Here is a 26,034-nt window from a genome sequence, read left to right on the forward strand (position 1 = left end):
CTTGTAAGCACACAGTATTCAAAGTTGGCTCCTCCGTCTCGGCTGGACACCAGAGAGAGAGAGAGAGAGAGCAGTGGTGAGAGCGAAGCTGTGAATCACATAAATAAAACCTTATTTTCCAATTGTTTCATGGCGGTTACGTTTTAAAGCACAAATAAACACACCCACACCTCCACACAACCCTGCGGGAAGGTGCCACATCGCAGGATTTTATGTGAATGCAGAGCTTCACCCTGTCCTCTGTGGCCTCTCTGCTCTGCTCTGCTCTGCGTGTGTGTAGCTCAGCTCTGCTCTCAGTCAAGCAGACACACAGACCTGCAGCTCTTTATACATCCATGACACAGAGACAGAGAGCAGAACAGAGCAGAGGAGATGGAAACGGCAATGTCTGAAAGCCAAAGTGTTTATAGTTCAGCGAGACATCATAATTGTTCAGATATTGAGATAATGCTTGACAATTTTTTCGATACACAAAAATGAAGGAAGTACTTGTGCGAAGAATGAACAGTGAAGCTTAAATCCTGCTTTCTTTCTCACAAGAAGTGGGTACAAATGCACTTTGGTAAACATACAGACTATTTCTGAAGGAGGAATGTCCAGAGATTTTTTGTTTAGACTCTGAAACATGTCACACTGACTGTTTTATTAATGCCTTGTCATTGACAGCTCAGCTGGTTAATAAGCAGGTTTGCTAACACATTGTTTACGGTGCTATCTGAAACCTTTGTACTTTATTTCTCGGCTTTAATCACAAAATTATAAAAAGACAAGCATTTACATCACGTTATCTTCAGGAAAGAGTGCGAAGGGGAGGAGAGAAGGTAGGCAGGAAATTACAAAAGAAGGTAGAAAGAAAGGTTGGTCAGAAAGAAAGCGAGAAAGAAAAGGAGGAGAGGATTGAAGGAACAAGGTGAAGGAAGAAGGAAAGGAGAGAAGGATGGATGGAAGGAATTAGAAGCTACAGTAGTTAACGAGACAGAAATGGAAAAGTCTGTGCTGTCTGTATCTGATCTTTCCATTTTATTTTTCTTCTTCTAAAAATGACACACACCCTGTCATTGACTGACCACACACACTTGCATGTATGTGCGTGCATACACACACACACACACACACATGCAATGCTTTTCTAGTATTTAGTCCACCAGTCAGCAATTTATAGCTGTAATTATAGACTGTCAGAGAGAGAGACAGAGTATGAGCTTTCATGCTGTGGCTTACATTCTTGTGTGTGTGCATGTGTGTGCGTGCGTGTATGTGTCTGCGCGCACGTGTGTGTGTGTGTGTGTGTGTGTGTGTGTCTATGCTTGGCATATTTGGGTCATGATAGTGAATATATTAATATGGAGATCAATCACTGTTATGCACACGCTCACACGGTCATCCCAGTGGGCTTTGCACCAGTTAGTGAGATCATGTTTTTTTATGGGTGTTTTAAGATCTCTTACGGTTCAGTTTTGTTTACATAACCACCCCTGATTGCATGGATTAATAGCTATTTCCGTCTTGATTGGATAGATCCAATCTCCTAGTATAAGGAAGCGTGGCTCCAGGTCACCAGGACAACAGAGCAGACGGGTGGGGTTTACATGGGAGAAACAGAGGTTGTCATTACCGAGAGAACAATAAATGTTGAATGACTTTGTTCCAGTTACCAGTTTCCGTTTCTACCACTGCAAAGTCAAATCATGTGACCATGCTGTTACTTGACTGCAAGGCTCAAAAAGAAAATATATCAAAGAAAGGTACAAAACAAATAAAGCCCAACCAATACATTGGCAAATTTCGTATTAAAAGCGGCTATAATCAATATTTTTATATGAATTATGGATCACATGACTACATGGATGTGAAGGTTTTTGCTCTTGGTGATGTGAATTGTCACGTTCCCATCTTAGTTTAGTGTGTTAGCATGCTAATGATTGCAGCTGAGGCTGATCGGAATGTCATTCATTTTGCATGTATTTGGTCATAAATCCAAGTTTTGGACGTATCAAAACTTTCGCATGACGTGTGCATAACCTGTAAAGCAGCAGCGAGCAGTATTTTATGGAATTATTTCACAGGAAAATCTTTGGGCACTCTATTCATTCCAAAGTCACTCATAGAGCACATATGTCAATTTTTGGGGGGGGATTGGGGGAGGATTTTTTGATTTTTTAGGGTTCCTCAGGCTCCAGGCATTTTTGGTCCTTTGCTGACTGAGCCAGCTGACTTCCTGCTGGATCCCCAAAAATAATTTGCAAACTCAGCACTTTGAGATTTTCCGATGTTCAAAGGGGACATATTATGCTTTTTGTCATTGTCTATTATTTATATACTCTTATGATGTTGAATATCTATGCTTAACATGGTCAAAGTTCCAAAACCTGAGGCTAACATATGTAGAAACGCTCCCTGCAAGTCAAAAGTCAGGGCTTCAACCTGCTTTGAGCACTTCGTTTGCAGACAAGCAGATTTCAGCTCATCATGCATGCCCATAAACAGCTGTCCATTCCGTGGCCTTTGTTGCCAATGTTTCTCCCATGTGTTGTTTGCGTTGTCCACTCTCATATTTCAGATGGGATTCCAGCTTGAACATATACAGATGTATTTGATGAGTTGACAATTAGAGTAAGAACGAGAAAAAATAGTGAAATCCTACTACCATAGTTTGTTGCATGGTTTGTTGACGTAGCCTCCCAAGACACAGCGGTTGTCTGCCAAGGGGCGGCTTCTGAGAGCTGGCCAATCAGAACAGAGTGAGCTCATCAGGAAGGGGGCTTTAAAGAGACAGGAGCTAAAACTGCCTGTTTCAGACAGAGTCTAAACAGAGGGGCTGCATAAAGGGTCAGTATGAGTTAAATAAGGAGTTTTTTGAACTGTAAATGATGCAGAGATATTCCAGTAGAGCCCCAGATTATAAATATAGACCTAGAAATGTGTATAATATGTCCCCTTTAATGGACTTAATGTCTTGTATGTTGTAAATTTATTGATACAATTCATTTTGTGTGCTCAAAATTCACAATTCTGGTCACACTTGCTCTTAAATCTTGACTCCCAGATTGATGAATACTCAACTTTATTGTATGCTCTTGCTTTTCTTGTTAAGGAACTTCCATATGCAGTAGACTGTAATTGTGATAATCACTACAAAACAACTAGACTGGAGAACAGACACCACACCTGACAAGCTTTTGAACATCTCTCATCCTCCATTTTCTCTCTTCCTTTTTCCGGCTCTCCAGGTGAGGAGGAGGAGTTAGGACCGCCCCCCACTGTAGACGAGGCAGCTGATGCTCTGATGACCAGGCTGGGCTTCCTGCTGGGGGAAAAGATCGTCAGTGGGGAGCCGGGGTCACCTTACCATGCCCAGGATGATGGACAGGTAGTCACTGCCTCACTTGCAAAAAAATTTTTAAAACAGAAAAGGTTGAGTGTCCTGTGGTTAAGTGAATTAAACCGTATTGTAAATTTTCAGTCGGTGGTGTTGTTGTATTGTTGTATATAAGTAAAGTATATACCTTTTATCTAACTACACATTATGTACCAGAGACATTTCTGAATCTGAATCCAGCATTTGGCAAAGCACAATTAATAATAACAAAGTGTCGTTTTTACTTTATACAGTATAATTTGTATTCAGAAATAAAATAATGTGAAAATCTGAACTGAGAATCACCTTTGTCCCAGCTCTCCCAGCTGCTATAGGTTTCCATTTATTTCAGTATGCTTTGGAAATCTATTTTCAGTGATGTAAAACTTGTTTAAGTTGGCTAACCCAGTTCAGTAAATACATCTTGTTTCATGTGACAGTTGGTTCCTGAACAGAATTACATTTTCAAGCTCTGTTGTAGGAAACACTTTCCTCTGATAACTTAAGATCCAGACGTCCAATGACTAAAATCCTTCATCCAGTTAAAATATATAGTTAAAAATGACCAAGATCTAAAAAGTTTATCATAAAAATGTGGCGTAAAACTGAATAAAAGTCCATTTATAACAGTTTCTGCTGAACAACCACAATGCAGACGTATTATCTTGAAGGTATAAGGTTTTTGGTAGATGCCATTGTGGCAAACAGTCACAACGTCGATGTGTTATCTTGTAGGTTTATACTCTTTGGTAGATGCAATTGTAGTGGACAAACACAACGCTGGCGCATGCATCTTGTGCACTATACTCTTTGGTAGAGGGGGTATGACGCCATTGACTGACAACCAACTGAAACAGACCGTTACCTTGATTAAACTTACTGATTTCTCTGGGTTTGAAAATTGTTGGAAAAATTTGGGATGATGTAAGTACACAACTCAGCAAAATATATAACATAGGTCTAGTTGTTTTTAGACATTTTAATGTGGAATAGTTACATATTATAGATTTAAAATAATAATAGTAAAAATTATACAGCAGAATATTATATATTATTATTGGACTATTATTACTTACATTAACATGTTATCTCTATTTTATATACTAATTTTTAGTTTAATGTGCTGTATAACAATAATCATATTGGATATGTTTAGCTTACAACTCACCTTTTCCAACTTGCTTTTACCTAAAAACATTTACTACATTTGACCTCACCTGCAGAATTAATTATTTATTTAATATAAATTTTAAAAATCTTATCTGCCTCACTTGTAATGTTTCTACTCTCTACTTCACTTTATAGGTTTTAATTAAATCATTAATCTGCAAAGTAACTAGTGCCTAACTACAGCTGTAAAATAGATGTATTGGAGTAGAAAAGTACTATATTATAATATTTCCCTCTGAAATATAGTGGAGTAGAAGTATAAAGTAACACAAAATGGATATAGTACAAGTAAAAGTACCTTAAAATTGAAATTAAGTACAGCACTTGAGTAAATGTACTTTGTTACCTTCCACCATTGAGAGTACAAGTCTATAAATAGCAATAAGTCTTGCTTCACATTACACCTTATATTACCACTTTATTTTAGATATACTGTATTAGCATACTCTTAATACTGTATGAATATAGTCTATGAACATTTTATATCACATAAAGTGGACATTAAATTACATTTATTTGTTCCCAAAACTGCACACTGTATATTCCCTCTCTCTCTCTCTTTCAAAACAAAATTACAAAAAAATGCATAAAAGCCATTGTTTCTAAAGCAAGACAGCATAAAAGACAAAACCATGAGAAACAAGAACACATATAAACCAAACATTGAATAATATATGATGAATAATAACAGTAAAAAGAAAAATGTAACAAACTGAAGATACATGACTGCATGTACACGCCTTTATAAATATTTATGTCTCTTCTCTTTCCCATAGAGGATCTCTCCTTCCTCCAGTCTGGCCAGTAGCAGCACATCACCCTGCTCCACACTGCAGCCTCCTGCTGGGGGGGAGGCAAACAGCAACAACAAGCACGCCTCCTCCAACCACGCCTCCGTCACCTCCCCCACCTCTACCCTGGAGAGCAGAGACAGCGGCATCATAGGTCAGATACTGCACAGTTTCCTCAATAAGAAACCCCTACGCTGCTACATTATTAACTGTTTCTGTCTTTCTCCCACTCTCTCTCCTGCAGCCACGTTGACCAGCTACTCTGCTGAGTCGGCAGTTGAGCGGGACGACGGCGCCAAGCACCCCGGCGACGGTTACCATGGCAGCAGCCTCAACCTCTGGCGGCAAGGGGGGCGGTCAGTGGTGTCCTCCACCTCCTCTTCCTGTATGGTAGCGGCAGGACGTGTGAACGAAGGCTTCCTGTACAGGGCGGAGGACAGCATGGCCGCTTCCACTTACAGCCTCAACAAACTCCACCCAGACCGAGGACCTGAATCCGCCCGCTCTTCTGGCTCCACCCATTCCATCCCTCTCTACCTCATGCCCCGCCCCAATTCGGTTGCTGGTAAGATGGATGACATGCGTGGGTGTGTGTGTGTGCGTGTGGATCAAGTGGTAGCAGTCCTGCAGTGTGCTCCCACACACGCTTTCCTGTTAGGAAGGAAATGTATCACTCCTTCCCACTCAACTATAGGGAGCTCACCAGAGATAGTGAAGCTGTAGTGCTTGCTCAAATTTCATGACATCATTGCAGGTTTAAAAATAATAAAGCACAATAGACACATTTTTATAGATTGCTTTCCATAATAATTATGTCAGAGATACAATACAGGCACTGGGCTTTTAACAAACAGATAGTTTACAACTTGAGGTAACATGTGGCAACTTTATGAGTATTAAATCTTTTTAGTCACAATGAAATGATGAAAAGTATGCCCAATGTAGCCTTTTTATTAGAAAAAAAAATCTGTTAAAGCTGCATTAATCAACATTTTTATGTTAACAATGGATCAAATGACATTGTTTTGGTTTCACAGTCTGCAAATGTACTGTTTTGGTTCAGTCTGGCTGCTCAGTTTCCAGCAACAGCAGACAGATGTTTTCAGTGAAAAAGCTCTGATGAAGAGACTTTATATGACTGCTCAGCACCAAACAGCACACACTCAGTTAATAGCTACAGTATCTGGAGAACGTAGCGTAGCATTTAGCAGCTAAAGAGCCAGATGTGTTCGGTGAGAACCAAAACAGAGCTAAAAGGAGAGTGACTATTGGACTTATATTCATCAGGTGGACAAAAACATGACTCCAAATGAATTCTAATGTGTCTGCTAGATGTGTAAATAGCTTTTGCTAACACGTTATTTCAACTTTATGAGGTGATGATATGATGATCAAGTACAAAACACAAGTACAATAACAAGTATGAAGCGCTTTACATGATGAACCAGGTAAAAATTGAATACAAGTCCTAACAATGATATAAGATAAAAACAATAAAAATCAATAATAATAATAAAACAGATGCAACATGATGGTAATAAAACAGTGTGCCAGCTTTAATGAAAGACTTTTTGCAAAAGATAAGTTTTGAAAAGTGATTTTAAAGATGATACTGCAAGCCTCAGTATCATAATATGTCAGCATTGTGTTTACAGCTTGATTCACTGACCTCAAGTGGCCAAAAAAAAATTATGCAGCTATAATTAGCTCCAAGTAAATAATAAACCCATTTCTCTTAGAGAGATCTTATCAGGCTTGTGTCTTTTTCACTTGTGTCTTTTCAACTTTAGCAACACAGTCAGCATTACGTCATTTTGTCGAGACAAAATTCTAGCATTTAACTCCTCTAAAATTTTGACTGAGCCGGTTGATAAACAGTCTGATGGTATTGTGTATCCAGGATCACCAGTGATACAGATGTGTGATATAGACGCCAGGTGATACTGAAGCTGCATGATCCATCCAGCTGTCTGTAGTTTGTTATATGTAGATACAAAACAACCTGACTAAAAAACAGCAACATGTTCACATCTCATCTTCCCTTCCTCTTTTGTTCTCTTTCTCTGTCCCGTAAAAACTGTAAACCATGAGTGCTTTGGGAAAGGAAGGAAGTGACATGTGTGACGTTTCTCATAACACACAGACATACACAGACACACACAGGATACGAGGCACAGCCAGCGCTGACATTCGCTGTGGTGTTAGAGGATTGTAACTAGATTGATTGGATCGAACTCTTGGTGAGTTTTTGTTTGTCTGTTTTGTCCGGAGTCAACACAGTTCAAAGTTTCTAACATTTGTCAGTGCTTTGTTAGCTTTCGAATCAGCTTCATGGCGTCTGTCGTGGCAGTCAGACACTCCGTTCCTCAGATAATATCCTTCAAATGTTCTTCACTTCACTAACAAAAGAAAGAAAAAGAAGGCGTTTCTTTTCTCTTTAAAAATTTACTTTTAACCACTAATGTGCATGACTTAGCTTTGTCACGTAATAGACACAGACCACTGTCTAGAACAGACCTTTCACTGTTTTCAAACCTTGGGTTTTGTGTGTGGTTGTATTCAGATATTAACTTGTCTTATGTGTTCATGCAGTGGCTCATGATTCACAAGCTGTACACTCATGCACCATTTAGAGAAAGGTTTCAAGGAGTCTTATTGTCACCATGAGGTTGCCAGGCAACCATCAGAGAATCTAGGAAGTCACTGCACTCCATGATTGTCCAGTGTGTACCCACAGCTTGACGTTTTTACGTTTAGATTTTTGTACAGATCAAACAAAGATATATGGTATTTATTAGTTAGCTTCATATGTGCTGGGCAGACTTCGTTACCTTTGGACAGATCCAGGCTAGCTGTTTCCCCCTGTTCCTGTCTTTATATCTTTATGCTAAGCTAAGCTAACCGTCTCCTGGATGTAGGTCACAGACATGAGAGTGGAGTCATCTGACTCTCAGCGAGAAAACCAGTAACCATGTTTCCCAAAATGTTAAACTACAACTTTAAGTATGGAGCTGGACTCAGGGCATGTTTAGCCAAGTTTAGCTTAACTGGAAACAGAGGGAAACAGCTAGCCTGGATCTGTTCAAAGTGAAAAATTACACCTACCAGATATATAATTATCAGTTATCAGTAACTCTCAAACATTAATATCAATATCAGCCTCTAAAATCCTGCTCCCTAGTTTTTGTTCTGGCCATCAGTGTTAATTATCTCAACTTTGTTTGTGAGAACAAACAGTTTGGCATGGACAGTGGGTCTAAATACTGCAATACCCATGAGCTTCTGCTGCCATTCATAGGGAGAAGAAGCCAGTCAGAAGCACAGAAGCTGTGGCAACTTCAAAATGCTTATTGAGAATAATATAGTGGACAACAGTGACTGAATTCATCCAAATTTGACCAAGATTCTGAAAGTAAACTGATTCAAGCTGTTAAATGTATGTTAAATGTAAAAGAAACTTTAGCTTCCACTTGCCATTAGCAGCCTATCAGCCTAATATTTTTGGTGCACATTTATGATTGTATACTCAAGAAACTCTTGTAGTTTCAGTGATTCATAATTGTTGAAAAACCTATTTTATAAAGTCTTATACCGCCATTGACTACTGACTCCTCACTCCTCTAAACCAGCTGGTGGGGGCCACACGTGATCAACAACTGCAGCAAAAGGCACTTCTAGGAATCGGCTATGCTAAAAACAAGTCTGTTGCAGGACACATTTTGGCATTTGTCATGGCTCAAAAACTGACATCCAGAGAAAGGTCGGTCTCATCTTAAACCGGAGCACCTGTTGATTAATTCCATACCTAATATGTTATGATCCACTAAAGTTAGGCATGTAGGATACAAGATAAATAAATCCCCGTTTTTGTTAGCTTTGCCGCCATCTTTATTGTAAGGGAGCCGAGAGGGACAATTTAGTGATATTCAACTCTTCTTTGGTAGGGAGGGGTTTTATTTTGTGTAGTGCGTTACAACAAAATATTCTAAATAAATCAGAATGTAAAAATGCACTCTGCTAGTTAAGCACTGTGATTGGATGTTTTGTACTAACATGCCCCTTGTGTGTTGTAGTTAACTTCTCTTCTTACATTTTTTATGTACACAGTCTTGTACCTTTGACATTTTATCAAATGACCAGATGTTTTCTAATGCAGCTGTTCATCTTTTGTACTGATGATTGGAAGAGCTTCAAATGCCAGTCACTTATTATGTGCAGTAAATGAACAGGACTTTCTCTTTCATTCTCTCTCTCTAGCCACTAGTTCTGCCCATCTTGAAGATCTGGCCTATCTGGATGAGCAGCAAAGACACATCCCTTCCAGGACGTCCCTCAGAATGCCCAGACAGAATTCCGGGAGTCGTAGTCAGCAAGATCACAGAGGTAAACACGTACAAACACACACATACATACAGTACCAGTTATTCATGTGAATGAGAAAGTGTGTCTAACAGACATACACACAACTCATTTATAGGCAGTATTACCATACTCCTGTCCTCCCCTCTCCTCCTGCAGTTCGTTTCACTCCATCTCTCAACCTGAAGCCCCTCCACTTTGAGGTTCCCGGGCTCTCATCTGATTGGCTGTTCACCGGCAGGGAGTGGCTTTTCCAAGAAGTAGACGCCTGTCTCCGCAGCGATGACCCATCAACCATTCGGGGCGTGGTTATTGTTGGCAACATGGGCTTTGGCAAAACTGCCATCATTGCCCGTCTGGTGGCGCTCAGTTGTCATGGAAACCGCATGTGGCCGACCGCTGCTGGCCACCAGACAATGCCCAAACGTAAGCAGAGAGATAGAAAAGAAAAAAGATGTGTATAGCTTGTAATATCAATCAAGTCACCTATGTTTTAGTAGTACTCATCCAAAATTAGAACACGTTCAACACCTCTTCTCAACACCATGCTTCATTCACCAACTGATTATCTTGCCTTCATTGTGGAGGTCTTAGAGATTGTTTATAGTTTCCTTATAGACAGTCCAATGAGCATTCATGTGACTTATAGATTACCATATATACAAAGTATACAAAAAAACATTACCATAATCCTTTTAAAATACTTTTTACAAAATACTCAAAATATAAACTTGTAAACTTATAAACATATAGATAGCCTTCAGTGATCTTTCAACTTCATTCTTAAACCTGATTTTTCAAAACACGGTATAATCCAGTCTGTTGCATCTCTTAATATTTTTGAATATACCTGACAAATTTCAATGTCAATCTACAGTTGAAATTTCCCCCCAAAAAATCCTGTTCTTGGAGAACAAATATAATCCAGTAGAAACTGGAAAAACTCAAAAACTGTCTTCAAGTCTAGTCGCCTAATTTGGAAAACCATAATCCCTCCCTCTTTATGCTCTTTTTCCCCCTCTCTTGGACAAGGTCCCTTCTCAGGTCCTATTCATTTCAGGGCTGGATTTCCATGAAATGCAACTGGATTTCAGTTGTTCACAGTCACATGAGTGTTCGATGGATTGTACAGTATATGAGAAAACTGGAAACAACCTCAGACATCACCCTGATGAAGGCAAGTTGGTGAATAAAGCGTGGTGTATCAGGGAAGAGTTGTGTTTTGGATGGACTCGCATTCACTGGTCACATTGATTGGCACCTTGTTTTATGTGCGTTCTCAAAGTTAGAAATGAGTAAAAATGACACCATAAAACACCCACAAGCCTGAATCCAGTCCATGAATCACAGCCATGCCAGCTTGTGGAAATTCTTTGTGGATTCATGGTGGGGGTGCAAACAAATATGAATCCATCATTCAGAGTTTCTGCACAGATACAAACCCACTCAAACATACAGACATCATGCACACCTTGCAACAATCCACAGAACCTACTCTTTAGAATAGTATCCGTTTTGGATGAATGTCCATAAATCAGTTTAAATATAAAAATACACTCCGTAAAACTTGCCAAAGCAGAATAAATTTGTCATTTTGTTGTTGATAGATTTATAATGATTATTAAGACATTTAGCGAGCGTCATCCCTAAATAACTTTTCACCAGTTTGTCCATATTTAAGCTGGCGGGGCAGAATAAAGACTGACTGATGTTGTACTGGTATTATTTTTACCAAATGAGCCAGTTTAGAAGCCTGGCACCCTGCGTGACTTAACAGTAGACAGAAAAATGAGCTGAAGTTAAGGACTATCTCAAAAGCGCATGCAAAATGGCCAAGAAGGCTTTTCAGATTTTTGTCAGTAGCTTTCTCATTTTTCACTTCGCACCACACTTCAGACTAACTTCACATTTATCTGGGCCTCTTTCCACACCACCTCTAGTTTGTTTTGCAATTCTGATTGCATTTTTCCATTACAAAAGCGTTTTCTATTTCTATTCCTCATTTACCGTTACACGGATTTTTTGTAGACTCCATTTAGACTTACTGTTTGTCTTTTTTTTGGAGGTGGGATAAATTTTTTATTTGATGAATTAATACGTGGTCAAAATGTTATGTTTTTTGGTTTGTGTTTTGGCAGCTAGACTTACACATATTCGTATGAGGAGAATAAATGACGGTAAAAAGCACTTAAACATGGAAATGAAACAGTCTGCATGACTACCAATAATGTGTAGGGTAAGCCTGGCCTTCTTCTGGTATGAATCCAAATATAGATATTTGTTTGACATCAGCAAATATAGATACAGATTGTAGCTTTGAATTATACCCCTAATTCTTGGTGACTGGACCTGTGCTCTCTCATGTATTTGTACATGATATTTAAATTAGATTTCAGGCCCAGACACAAATCACTAATAAAAACAAGGGGGCCTGCTTCATTTTATACATTATACCCTGTATTTGGTCAGAGCTTGAGAGTAAAAGAGCAGATTGTTGGCAGGATCACATATCACATGCTTGCCAAAGGACCCCCAATGAGTTATTCCAGCCGTGAAGACAACCTTAGTCATTCAGGAAGAGACAGCTGAGTCATCATGCAGAACCCAATAAAATCAGCCACACTCACAACCGGCAACTAGACACATAGCTGAGCCAACCACCAGAAAAACCCATTAAATCATGCTGTGGGAAAAATACACCAGAGCAGTAGAAATGCAGTTAAGAGTAAATAAAGTAGCAGTCACAGAGACAAAGAGACTTGGTTTGTGTGTTTACATCTTTACTGAGATTTAAAACGTTGAAAAGTTCTGATATTCTTCCCTGCTCCCTCACTCCAGATGTAGAATCTGTTTCTTTCTCCCACGATTCCCTGGGAAGAGGAGGAGGAGATGAAGGAGGAGGAGGAGGAGGAGGAAGCTGTCCAGGGACTCCAGAGATGAAGAGGAGACAGGAGGAGGCACTAAGGAGGCTTGCAGGACAGGTAGCATCCCGGCTTTATTTACTTACTACTCACTAAGATCTTTACAGATTCAGATTTTAAACACAAAACATATAATCAGTTTATACAAGATGATGATTTTTTTAGATTAAAAGGCCCAGTACATAAAGTAGATTGTATATAAAGTATTTAAAATTGCAACTTTAATAAAATTGCTGTTGTTTACATGTATATGCATCAGTAATAATAAGTCAGTAATATAGAGAGCTCAAATCTCTGCCATGGCTGCAGAGTTAGATGAAGATTAATATCACTCTCATGTCTGTACGGTAAATATGAAGCTGGAACCACCAGCTGGTTAGCCTAGCTCAGAGCAAAGACTGGGAGCAGGGGGAAACAGTTAGCTTGGCTCTGTCCAAAGCAACTAGTGAACATACCAGGTAGTCACTGCACCCAGTCAAAAAATAGTCTGGTGCATATAGTCTAGTAGGAAGGGGGGGTTCCCGTGCACCTTACTTTGGACAGAGCCAAGCTAACTGTTTCACCCTCTTTGCAGTCTTTGTGCATGTTTAGCCTAGGAATTGTTAGAGTGTGATGCTGGATGTAGCCTGCTGGTGATTAATATGGATGTTACACAGTACACTTTTCTACTGATTTCTACTGAAACTTGAAAGTCTGATAAAGAAATCCTCAATAACAAACTCGAGGTCTTACTGAAATCCACAAATGATGCACATATTTCCTCCTGTCCGTCTTTGCAGGTAGTCTCATATCATTTCTGTCAGGCTGATAACTGTCACACCTGTCTGGTTCCGGAGTTCGTCCACAACATGGCGGCGATGCTAAGTGACGCCCCTCAGCTGTCAGCCTATCGGGAGCTGCTGCACCGGTCACCACAGCTACAGAGCACACTTAGTCTGCGCTCCTGTATCCAGGATCCGGGCTCCGCCCTCCAGAGAGGAATACTAGAACCACTAGACACTCTCTACAGAGGTGCATACAGATTCTACTGTATTCTGCTAGATTCTATTCTATAATGGCCAGGTACAGTACTTAATCTGTGCTGTTCTATATTGTTTTTCTCCAGAGAGGAAGTTGCATGCGGAGGGGGCGGGGCTTATTATACTGATTGACGGCCTCAATGAGGCAGAGTTCCACCGGCCGGACTACGGTGACACACTGACTTCCTTCCTGACCCGAAACGTCCAGAAATTTCCTTCCTGGTTGAAGGTCATTACAACTGTCAGGACCAGTCAGCAGGTATACACACACACCAACACACACACACACAAGCAAAAATAGACTTCACAAAACAAAACCTGACAGCTGTTGAATGGTAAATCGTGCATTTAAGCTGCTGAAACTGTTACATTCTCACTAATATATATGCATTTATGTTTAACCCAGCCACATCCATGTTCATCAAACTCCCTTCAAAAATGTGACGATTTGTGATTGCCTGTCTTATCAGCAAAAAAACATTTTGTCATGTTTTTACAGTTTCAGAATTGAAATCAAGACCAATTAGAGCACAGAAAATGTGTTCACTCAGTCAGGTGTAGGAAGGGTTCAGCCCGCTTGAAATGTCATCTGTCTGAAGCTAATTCATCCAGAGTCTGTTTTTCTGTCTTTCTCTCAAACAGGACATCACTCGTTCATTACCTTTTCACCACATCTCTCTAGACAGGATGGAAGAGAACAACGCCATAGACCAGGACCTGCAGGTAACATGCACACAGGCTGCCTGTTTACAGTATCTGTCTGTCTGTCTATCCACATTTCAATATGTCTGTCTGTTTTTTTCTCAGGGTTACCTGATGCAACGTATCCACAGCAGTGCTGAGATCCAGAGCAACGTGTCACTGAGTAATGGTCGCCTTGACAACACAGCATTGGCCAAGCTGATCAGCCACCTGAAGAGTCTGAGCAGAGGCTCGTACCTCTACCTGAAACTGACCCTGGACTTGATAGAGGGAGGATACCTGGTCCTAAAGAGCTCCAGCTTTAAGGTGAGGAAGGGGAGGGGAAGGAAGGAGTGAAGAAAGAATAGAATGAAGTGAAGGTCAAATGAAAAAAGGATGAAGGTAAATGAAGTTAGTCCGGTTATTCACCTGCCTTTTACTCTTATAATAGATAATTATTTACCTCCCTTGGAACTGTCACTTAGTTTTATTATTCATTCTACATTAATAAACTAGAAACAGCTAAATGTTATAACCTTGTGCTGAAAGATGCAGGTCAAACATTTAAAGCAGTTGAAGTTGAAACACTGAAAGCATTTGAATTATCAGCTGAAGTGTAAGTATTAAAATGGGTTGGTGTAATTTGAATTTTAAGAACTAAAAGCAGTTTCACTGCCAGCTGATTAGTAAGAGATAAAAGTAGCTGAAATGTCAGTCAATGTCTAAGCGAAGAATGCAGTTAATGTAATTTGAGGAGTAAGCACTGAAAGCAGTTGAAGTGTAACAGATAAAAACAATTGAAATGTCAGTTGAATTGAAAACATTAAAAAGTATTGAAATTTCAGTTGAAGTTGAAGCTCTGTAGATAGTTTAAGTGTGTGCAATGTAAATAATTGAAGTGTCACTTTGTATGTAAGCTGCAATGTGAAAATGCTCCGTTACCAGTAGAAGTCCCACATGAAAAATCCTACCAAAGTAAAGGTACATAAGTAGTTAGATTATTAATAGTGAAGCATCAGTGTTAGAGCAGCATGTTACTGTTGTAGCTGCTGGAGGTGGAGCTAGTTACACTACTTTATATACAGTTAGCTAGTTTAGTCCAGTGCCTCCTGAGCTAGGGTTCACGCCCCTCCAAAGGGTCACCAGATAAATCTGAGGTGATTTTTGGTGAAATATTGGATCATTTGAACCTTCATTGAAATAAAACCATGTGAGAAGTTTAGAGGGATAAATCACTATTTGGCATCTGTAATGTGACGCCGACTACACACTGCTTATTGTAAGATGTCAAAGGCCAAAAATGTTGGAAACCACTGGTTTCATCTCTGTCATATTTTAAAATCTTGTTAAATTATCCATTGTGTACAAGTACAATATTTTCCCTCTGAAATGTAGTGGAGTAGAAGTATAAAGTAGCATCAAATGGAAATACTCAAGTGAAGTACATGTACCTCAAAACTGTACTCAAGTACAGTACTTGAGTAAATGTACTTAGTTCCTTTCCACCACTGACAGCTGTTCAAATGTCAGTTGAAAAGAAAAATTGGTTGAAGCATCAGTTGATGTGAAGAGGCTGAAAGCGGTTTAAGTGATACTTGATGAGTAAGTGCTGAAAGCAGTTGAACCGTCATTTAAAGATTAAGATAAAAGCAGTTGAATTATCAGATGATGTATATTGATGAAAGTCAGTTGAGTTTTTCGCATATGTTACTCATTTTGTTATTTATGCATTTCAACATGAACCAATAAATTACTCAATGACTCATTTAGACGACATTTAATTATGTACCAGTGCAGTCAGACATAGTCAGTTGGATATACAGTAAAAAGGAAGACTTCAAGTGTGTGTGTGTGTGTGTCTGTGCATGTGTACAGGTTGTTCCTGTGAGTCTAGCAGAGGTCTACCTGCTGCAGCTCAACATGCGGTTTCCCACCCAGTCATCTTTTCAGAGAGTTCTACCACTGCTCAACGTTACTGTAGCATCACTGCACCCACTGACCGACCAGCAGGTACACACCATCACTGTGTCTGCGTGTGTGTGTGTGTGTGTGTGTGAATGTTTTTATATAGAAATATTCAAATTGCTTGCCTGGTTCCAAACCTCTAAACCGTGCTTTGATTTTTGATTTTTTTTTCAGCCGTTTAAATAAAATTAAAAATTAATATAAAACAATAAGCAATACATGCAGTTTCCATGTTGACTGAACAGCATGTCACCAGGATAGATGTGTCACTCACTACTGATTGATTTGGGCAAAAGACAACAAAATACAACCCCTGCATGGCTAGCATGACTTTGATGATCCCCTGACTTTTCCTCTAGCACCACCATGAGGCTGACATTTCTGTTTTTAGTGAAATGTCTTGACAACTATTGGATGCATTGTCATGACATTTGGTACACAAATTCATGTCCCTCTCAGAATGAATTGTAACAGCCTTAACTTCTCTTATAGCACCATCATCAGGTCAAAATTTATTCATGTCCACATACCTGCAAAACTAATGACACTCACAACAACCAGCCTCAGCTGTGCTCAGTGCTAATTAACAAATATTAGCATGTTAACAGGCTAAATTGAAACAGGGAACATGGTGAACATTACACCTGCTAAACATAAGCATGCATAACATAACATAAGCCTAAGTACAGCCTCACAGAGTCTTGTTGGCATCTTTGACAATATGAACATAGAAAAATAAACTTGAAATATAACTTCCTCTTCTCCTCCAGCTGTTCGAGGTGGTGAATGCGGGCGCTCTGACTGGAGGAACACTGTCGTGGGTGGAGTTTGTGCAGCGGCTGGAGCAGCTCTCCTCTTTCCTGCTGCGGCGGAGCGACGGCAGCAGGATGCTAAACCACGCCTCCTTCAGGGAGTGGCTGGTGTGGAGGGAGGAGGGGCAGGACGACAGGTTCCTCTGCGACCCCAGGTACGCTAACAGGCAGCGAGAAGTGGAAAAGAAGGAGAGAGAGAGAGAGAGAGAAACGCCTTCACTGATGAGTCTGATCTCTGTTTGTTTGTCTCTAGGAGTGGTCACACTCTCCTGGCCTTCTGGCTCTGCAGACAGGAAGGAAAGCTGAACCGACAGCAGACGCTGGAGCTGGGACATCACATCCTGAAAGCTCACATCTACAAGGTGAGCTCACACACAAAGTCAAGTGTTTCAGGAGGCTATAGACAGGTTTCTTAGTGATGTCATCTTGAGAATCATTCCTCATATCTATTATATTTGTATCTAGTATCTGTTATATTTTGGACTATTCATACATGCTGACATCACTAATATATATCATCACTAAGATAGATTATGTGCTCTTTACTTGTGCAGCAGGCAAACAGCAGGCATTTCTTACTTTACATTAAAAGTAATGCTTTTAGTGATTTTAACCTGTGCTGCCTGTTGAAAATCTGTGACACACTTCACACTACCTACAAGGGAAGGTGCTTTGTGTGCTTTGTGCAGTTGTGCATGTGTTGTACAGCTTCTTGCTTCCATTTCTCACAAGAATTCCATATTAGCTATCTAGAGCCCACAGATGTCCGTTTAAGTGGTGTAAAAAAGATACAAAATTACCTAATTTGGCTGTTTTCTGTCAACTTAATGCCTGAATGCTGAAGACTTAAAATATATACATGTACAAGCTATCATGACTTTGCGGCAGTGACTTTTCTAACCCCTGCTATTATCCATGTGCATAACTGTTTGTTGTCGTGGCATCTTTTCTCGTCTCCAGGGCCTGAGTAAGAAGCTTGGGGTTTCCTCCTCAGTTCTGCAGGGGCTGTGGCTGTCCTACAGCACAGGGAGCGTGAGTCCTGCTCTCTCATCGCTGCGCAACCTCTACACTCCTAACATCAAGGTAACACACTGCACACACATACACACATACACACACGCTTATACAGGTAGACTGTAACTTGGCTCTCTACCTGTCCAGGTGAGCAGGTTGCTGATTCTGGGCGGGGCTGATGTGGATTATCGGAGCGATGTCCTCAACAACGCCCCCCTGCTGTGTGTCCACGCTCACCTGGGCCACTCTGATGCCGTGGCACTGCTGCTGGACCACGGAGCTCAGGTAAAAAAAAGCTTTTTTTTCTTAGTGTTACAGAGGTTTCCAAGGTTGGTGTTATCATAGCACTGACAGGATGTTTCAGACATATTTTATAATTTATTTATTATTATAAAATATTCAATTACAAACCATATAGGATGCAGCAATATATCCTTGGATTGAAGTCAGCTCTGAAATGAAAGCCAGAATTCCTGCACAAATTCACATTGGAAGAAAATTAGTTCTAAAAGTCTCAATATCCCTCTCACAGAATCCACAAGTCATTATTCCAATTCAATCTTTCATGCTTTGGATGGGAAATATCGCTTCCTCATTTTCCTTTCCTCTTCTTTTCTGTATTCTTGAAGAACGTATTTTCTTTTCAGCTGATGAGGGTGGTATTGTGTTTCTAAAACATTTCTAATAAAGTCATTAGTGAACTACTCACTACTTAAATTGATACCATCAATACAGAGTGGCCTCGTGACTGATAGATGTTAGAGTGGTGGAAGAGACATGGTGCTGGGTTGTAATCGGAAGACTGTGTCAGTTTACTGCGACCACACCTAAGGCTTCTGTGTTGTTTTTGTAGGTAGATGCTCAGTCACATGATGGTTTGACTGCGCTGGGATTCGCGGCTGCAGCTGGACATGTGGACGTTGTTGCCATGCTGAGTCAGCACAGAGCTAAGGTAGCTGCCTATGTGTCTGCCTGCTAAGATTGTTTGTCTTTCAGAATTCAAATTCACCATGTGAAGGATTTTTAAAACATTATGTACATTTGGTGCCATCCAGTGATAATAGTGTAATAGTTACTAGCATGTGACTATCACAAACTGTCTATGGTATTGACTTATAGGATGTCTGTTGTGTGTGTGTGTGTGTGTGTGTGTGTGTGTGTGTGTGTGTGTGTGTGTTGAGATGAAGTTGTGGTGGCACTGCCATGTTCCAAGCGCACAGGTCGCTGCCTCTAAGTCTCTGTCTCTCTGTGTGCACAGGTGGGTCATGTGGACAGCTCGGGCCGGTGTGTGTTGGTGCACGCGGCTCAGCGGGGCCACCTCGAGGTGTTGCCCTTCCTGCTGAAGCATGCGGACTGGAGCTGCACTTCCTGCTGCGGCCAGAGGGGGGTGAGCAGGGGCCAAGCGGTGCAGCAGTCTCTGATTGCAGCTTCCAGCATGGGACACGCAGAGGTGATCTAAACTCTCACACACAAACACACATGTTTAAGATATCGTGTGTTACTGAATCATGAAAATATATTTGCAATATGATTATAACATTTGTTATTGTGCATGTGTGTAGGTTGTGTCATACCTACTGGATCTTCCAGAGGAAGACGCAGACGAAGAGGAAAGACCTGAAATCAACACATCTGACAGCTTGTGGGGAGAAACAGGTACTACAACAACTACACAACAAATACTCATACTGCATGATTTCTACTGTACTACTCATTACTACTAAAATGTTGCCACTGCAGGTATTTGAATACTTCAGGACTATTGCCAATGCTGTACTAATACTATTGATTTTATCAGACAGACAACAGATGCACACATAAACACATGTACAACTACAGCATGTATGAGCCTGTAAACACAGCAGTGCTCTGTAATGTGCAGGCTCAGACCCAGGACTCATGTTCAAATGAAGGCATACGTTTATCCATGCCAGTGTAGAGGCACTCTGGTGCATAATCAATAGCTCATTTGTGTTTTTACCCTTCACCTCCACAATTGGAAGCATGTTTCTGTGCTGCGTTGGCTGCAGAGTGGTCCTGTTTACTGTAAACTGTAGTGAACACTTGAAGGAAACACAGCAATTCATTCTAAAATCCTGACATTTCTTGAAGTTTGGTAAAAACTGAAATGTGGATACTGCAAGACTGTCATTTTGCTATTATAAAAATACTACAACTAGTACTTCTACGATCTTGCACAACAATAGGCTCAAGACAGAAATGTAATTATCCTGTATGTTACTAGTTGTTGCGTAGGTACATTACATTCAAAGTCAACTAAAGGAAAGCAGCAAACTGGAGCTCATAGACGGTGAAACAACATTATAGATATGTTGTGGTATATTTTACAAGCTATACGTTATGTTACATGGTGTGTGTTTTATGCTATATGATCAGTTAAAACGTCACTGACATCATTCAGGTTGGCTGGCTCACCTTTGTCATTTGCGCTGCATTCAAAACTCAAAACAAGAGTGAATAGTCAGTGGCTGCTGGGCTGAACATCACTGACCTCTAGTGGAGAAAATTGTGCACTACAGTACAAATCACCTCAACACAATGGTCTCAGGTCACTAGTTTCATAACAAAATATGTGAATTGTATCAGCGCTATCAGAATTCAAAAAAGCTCAAGCTACTACAAATACTGAAGTACTATTTCAAGTGATTGTCATTAATTAAAGAAGTTAACTCTGGTTTATCTGCTTATGCAGTAGTTTAAAGCAAATACATTGTTACTAAATATTTTTTTTAAAAATAAGTTAATATTGTGAAAATTAATCAAAGATCTCACTTGAGAATAAAGAAATGTTTCAGCTACTAAATTCCTCAGAATCATAATCAATGAGAACTTGAGTTGGAGAGAGCAACATTTTTTTCTTCTCCAAAAACACTCTGTTAGAATTGCAACCCACACTAATCCTTTATTTCTGGAAACTCAACTTCTTACAATATAATAATATTAATGTGATGCAATTTTATATACAAGACACAGTTCAAAGAGGGGAATCTTCCAGATCATATAATGTCTTATTTTAGAACAAGTAGAGCAAAATTAAAATAGCTTATTTTTTCATATCATACATACTGTATGTATTTGTAACAGTGTGAATGGTAAAGAAAATGGCTTCTTTCCTCTCCCTAATTTTCACAATTATTTTCGCCATATTATTTTCACTAGTATTTGTCATTTGTTTGATTTAAAACTGTGCAAATAAACAAAACAAACAGTGGCATATTTGTTTGTTCAGTAAAAAGCATCAGGTTTTAATTTGTACCTCAATGCTGATTAGAGCTGTTAGAAACCTGTTTCACCTGTCTGTCTGTCTCTCTCTCTCTCTCTCTCTCTCTCTCTCTCTCTCTGTTTCTCTCTCTCTCTCAATTCAGTTCAATTCTGTTCAATTCAAAGGTTTTATTGTCATGAAAGTTACAAGAACAACTTTGCCAAAGCATCAGAGTACAAACTGACCTGCCTGTCTCTCTGTCAGCTCTGACAGCAGCAGCAGGGAGTGGCAGGCTGCCTGTCTGCAGGCTCCTATTGGAACAGGGGGCTGCTGTTGAGACAGGCAACAGACGGGGTGTGGCACCACTCTTCAGCGCAGTGAGACGGGGCCACTGGCAGGTACGGTAGCACACACATACACATATAGAGTACACACGTTTTAGTTCGATTCCTGCTCCAGAAATGTCAAGTCTCTGTCTCGCTCTGTGTCTCTGGGTCAGGTGGTGGAGTTGTTATTGAATCACGGGGCTGAGGTAAACATGGTCGACCAACAGGGTCGAACAGCTCTGATGACGGCAGCCTCAGAGGGTCATATGACCACCGCCCAGCTGCTGCTGGATCATGGTAAGCAACCACCTCATCATTCAGTAGCAACAACACCAACAACTGAATGAAACCATGAATGATATTCATTCACTCAAATAAATCAAATACAACAAAATTTACTGTGATAAATACCATTGTTATTTTTTAGTAGATTAAAACATTACCATAATAATTATTATTATTACTTATTATTACTATTATTATTATTATTACACTATTTAAAACAGGCTTGTATTAAATTCAGGCCATAATTTCTTGTTTTTAGCAAGAAGCCTCCCTGTTTCTTATCTGCTCCTGTTTTAATTAGAGGTCCATGCTATTTTAACACTTCCTCCATGTTTGCCTGGTGCCTTGCTTAATTCTGTGTAATGTACATTCCCATCAGTACAACAGCGCCATGTCACCACTCTGCTGCTTTGATCAAAATACAGTTTTCAGTCATAAATTATTTCCAATTGCTTCTACTTTGCCAATTTTTATTCCTCAGCGCTGGCGACAGCCACGGCCAGAGTCATTATGTTTTCACGTTGTCCGTCCATCCCGTTCTCATGAACACATTATTATCTCAGGAAAGCCTTGAGGGACTCAAATTTGGCACAAACGTCCACTTGGACTCAAGGATGAACTGATTATAATTCGTTGGTCAAAGGTTAAGGTCACTGTGACCTTACAAAACATGTTGTTGGCCATAACTCAAGCTTGTGGAGCCTGGGGCATATAAAATTGTATCATCTGCAAAAAAATGACATTGAAGTATAGATTAGGAGGAATTGGGTCCTTGGGTGCCCTCTTCAATACTGTGGTGATTATATAGATCTCCTGAGCTGCCGGATTGAAGATGTGTGTGAAGCATCCACATTTTAGAATTTGTAGCTTCTTTGCATTTTGCTTGCTCAAGATACTTGTATGAGTCAACCCTCTTCACTCTCTCTCCCTGGATGACAACCAGGACAGGGACCTCCTGTTCCTCTGGTAGTCCACCACAAGCTCATTGCTTTTGCTGATATTGAGCTTCAGGTGATTACCGTTGCACCATGTGATGAAGCTCTCTATCAGTCCTTTGTACCAGTAGCATAGGCAGATATCACAGTGTGGGTGGGCACAGAGAAAACCAGGTGGGCATAGCCCGTGCAAGACCAATCATGCTTAATACGTTCTGAAACGCGTATTGTATGTTAACCAAAATAGGCCATTACAACTATACTTGCCTGAATGCACCACAGTTTAATCATACAAGCCGTATACATCATCAGGGGTAATGTTACAGGCACCGAGATGAACATTAACAGCATCGCATAGCCTAGCATGATGGCCACATATTCACACACACAGCTGACAGATGCAACAGCATCATTAATCAAGTGTATGGATAGAGGTACTCTGGCACCAACATGCTCAGTAACATTAAAAATGACACCTGCTGAACATAGCCTGGCATGGTGGCCACATAAACCACACACACACATACACACATAGATGGCAGGCGTAGCAACATCACCATAAAATTCAATTGTTCACCCAACAAAAACTATACCCAATAAACAATAGGGGTATACAGAAAGGGTCCAGGATGAAAAATACCAGTTTCCCTGCAAAGATTTTATGGTATATAGGATAGGATTTTGTTGATTCATTCACACAGTTTAAACCCTAGTCTAATTCTAATGCAGACCTCTGACCCCAACAGTATCTCTGACCTGAAAGGACAATGAGAATCTCTCTGTCTCTCTTTCTGTTTCCAGGAGCCTCTCTCGACCAGACCGACAGGGAAGGGTTAACAGCGCTGAGCTGGGCATGTCTGAAAGGCCAGCTCCCACTGGTCAGAGAGCTGGTGGAGAGGGGTGCAGCCACAACGCATGCTGACCGCAGTGGACGAACACCTCTGGATCTGGCTGCCTTCTGTGGTGACCCAGAAGTGGTGTGTAAAACAGATGAAGTCGTCATTGTATTTGCCATATTTAAGAGAGTTTGTCTCTGTCTCTACCTTACCTGTTCTGCATACTCTGCATTTTCCTCCTGTTGCAAAGTGTCAAGAATTCTTAATAGTAAAGAGAGTCTGTGACAAAAAAAGAAATTTTCATGTCATACATCTGTTCATCTCCCTCCACTGGCTCCCGGTGGTGACTCGTATCAAGTTCAAAGCTTTGATGCTTGCCTTCAAGTCGACCAATGAAATTGCACCCTCTGATATTGAGTCACTTACCAGGCCATATGTCCCCTCCCGTCCACTCTGGTCTGTAAAAGACTCTTCTCGTTCCTCTTAGTTCCGCAATGGTAGAATGACCTACTCAGCTCCACACAGTCTGCTGACTCCATTGGTGCATTCAGGAAACGCCTGAAAACTCAGCTCCTCCATGAACATTTGACCCCCTTTAACCTTTTTGCACTTTGTTGATTGTCGCATTACTTTCTTGTTGTTTATGGGTATTTATTATCCAATTATTTACTTCCGGTCATTTCTCACTTTAATTTTTTTTAAAAACTACTACGGCTCTTTTGAGTCACTGTCCTCTAACGCTTGATTGTCTTGCCTCGCTTGTAAGTCACTTTGGATAAATGATAACATGTAAGTGTAAATCAACAAAACATGCTAAATGTTTCCCTTGTTTTGTGTCCTTCTCTGTGTTAGGTGCAGCATCTGGTGGATCACGGTGCTTCTGTGGAGCATGTGGATTGTAGCGGGATGCGTCCTCTGGACCGAGCGGTCGGCTGCAGAAACACTTCAGCGGTTATCGCCCTGCTCAAAAAGGGAGCCCAGATAGGTAAAAAAAAAGACTATTCCTATTAATTTTGTTACCATATTAGCATATCTACACTAGGATAGAGCCAGTGTGGTAAACTTAAATCTTTATAGATTCAAGACTTAAGATGTATAAGGGTTTCTTCCTGTATGACGCCATGACAGTAGCTTTATTTGGATTTACAAGTAGTAGTATTGTTACCTTTCGACAAAGCCAGGCTAACTGTTTCCCCCAGTTTCCAGACTTGATGCTAAACCAAGCTAACCAGCCGCTGGTTGTAGCTGTATTATCGTATAGACATGAGAGTGGTATCAATCTTTTTCTCTCAACAAGAAAGCTAATAAGCATATTTCTCAAGATGTTTAACTGTTTTTTTAATTGGAGGACTATGGAGGAATGAGGCAAAACTGTTTTAGAAAAAAAAGTAAAGATGGCTGAAAATACTGTATATGTAGAGAGAAATGGCCTTTCCACCAAATTTCATTGAAATGTTTTTTCAGTTAAGGGTTTTTGAAAAATACAAACAGCCACTAAACAGACAAACTGGAGTAAACACATACAGTAACCAAATAAAACATTTGTAAGACTTTTGCTGATACCACTGTGTGTGTGTGTGTGTGTGTGTGTGTGTGTGTGTGTGTGTGTGTGTGTGTGTGTGTGTGTGTGTGTGTGTGTGTGTGTGTGTGCGTGTGTGCGTGTAGGACCAGCCACTTGGGCAATGGCGACCTCTAAACCAGACATCTTAATGGTTCTGCTCAGTAAATTAATCCAAGAGGGAGACAGACTGTACAAGGTAACACACACAGACACACACATTTAACCAGACACACACACATTTATTTGATATTGTAATTATTTTGTGTGTGTGTGTATGTTTCTTTGTAGCAAGGTAAAGTAAGAGAAGCTGCTCACTCGTATCAGTCGGCTCTCCAGAAGTTTCCAGGGGATGAGCTGAAGACGTTCAGACAGCTGAGAGTGTGTGTGCTCCTCAACATGTCACGCTGCCGCCGCAAGATGAACGTGAGTCTCTTTTTCTCCCTCTCTCTCTCACACACACACATACAGGTACACATGGGGGAAAAAAACATACAGTATAATCAAATTATCTCATCTCTCACAATCGTCTGTCCTCCATCTTGACATACCATCATGGATTATTTTTTCGTTGCAGGATTTTGCCCTTGCTGAGGAGTTTGCTACCAGGGCACTGGAGCTAAAAGCCAAATCTTACGAGGCCTTTTATGCCCGAGCTCGTGCCAAACGCAGCCGCAGGTAACCATAGCGACATAGGGACATGTGCTTGAATGGAACAAAATAACCCTAATCAAATCACGAACCGCTCCTTTGAAATGATTTATGTGTTAATCTGATAAGA

General features: G+C 40.4%; 1 protein-coding gene across 2 annotated transcripts in view; it reads left to right on the forward strand.

Moving 5' to 3' along the window:
• LOC121884874 (protein TANC2-like) overlaps window positions 1-26,034 on the forward strand; it is a 55,474-nt gene that overhangs the window by 24,026 nt on the left and 5,414 nt on the right. For both annotated transcript variants that reach the window (XM_042393952.1, XM_042393951.1), the window contains 25 exons: window positions 3,231-3,370; window positions 5,305-5,473; window positions 5,564-5,884; window positions 9,577-9,702; window positions 9,838-10,104; window positions 12,517-12,659; window positions 13,379-13,610; window positions 13,705-13,877; window positions 14,261-14,341; window positions 14,426-14,626; window positions 16,175-16,309; window positions 17,035-17,231; window positions 17,330-17,438; window positions 18,037-18,159; window positions 18,238-18,375; window positions 18,944-19,042; window positions 19,349-19,540; window positions 19,653-19,746; window positions 21,578-21,711; window positions 21,813-21,936; window positions 23,661-23,836; window positions 24,548-24,680; window positions 25,361-25,452; window positions 25,545-25,679; window positions 25,831-25,931. In XM_042393952.1, the coding sequence (XP_042249886.1) occupies window positions 3,231-3,370; window positions 5,305-5,473; window positions 5,564-5,884; window positions 9,577-9,702; window positions 9,838-10,104; window positions 12,517-12,659; window positions 13,379-13,610; window positions 13,705-13,877; window positions 14,261-14,341; window positions 14,426-14,626; window positions 16,175-16,309; window positions 17,035-17,231; window positions 17,330-17,438; window positions 18,037-18,159; window positions 18,238-18,375; window positions 18,944-19,042; window positions 19,349-19,540; window positions 19,653-19,746; window positions 21,578-21,711; window positions 21,813-21,936; window positions 23,661-23,836; window positions 24,548-24,680; window positions 25,361-25,452; window positions 25,545-25,679; window positions 25,831-25,931 (3,835 nt within the window). The remainder of the gene's footprint in view (window positions 1-3,230; window positions 3,371-5,304; window positions 5,474-5,563; window positions 5,885-9,576; window positions 9,703-9,837; window positions 10,105-12,516; window positions 12,660-13,378; window positions 13,611-13,704; window positions 13,878-14,260; window positions 14,342-14,425; window positions 14,627-16,174; window positions 16,310-17,034; window positions 17,232-17,329; window positions 17,439-18,036; window positions 18,160-18,237; window positions 18,376-18,943; window positions 19,043-19,348; window positions 19,541-19,652; window positions 19,747-21,577; window positions 21,712-21,812; window positions 21,937-23,660; window positions 23,837-24,547; window positions 24,681-25,360; window positions 25,453-25,544; window positions 25,680-25,830; window positions 25,932-26,034) is intronic.

This window comes from Thunnus maccoyii, chromosome 18, assembly GCF_910596095.1.
Source record: "Thunnus maccoyii chromosome 18, fThuMac1.1, whole genome shotgun sequence".
Classification (NCBI taxonomy): Eukaryota; Metazoa; Chordata; class Actinopteri; order Scombriformes; family Scombridae; genus Thunnus; species Thunnus maccoyii.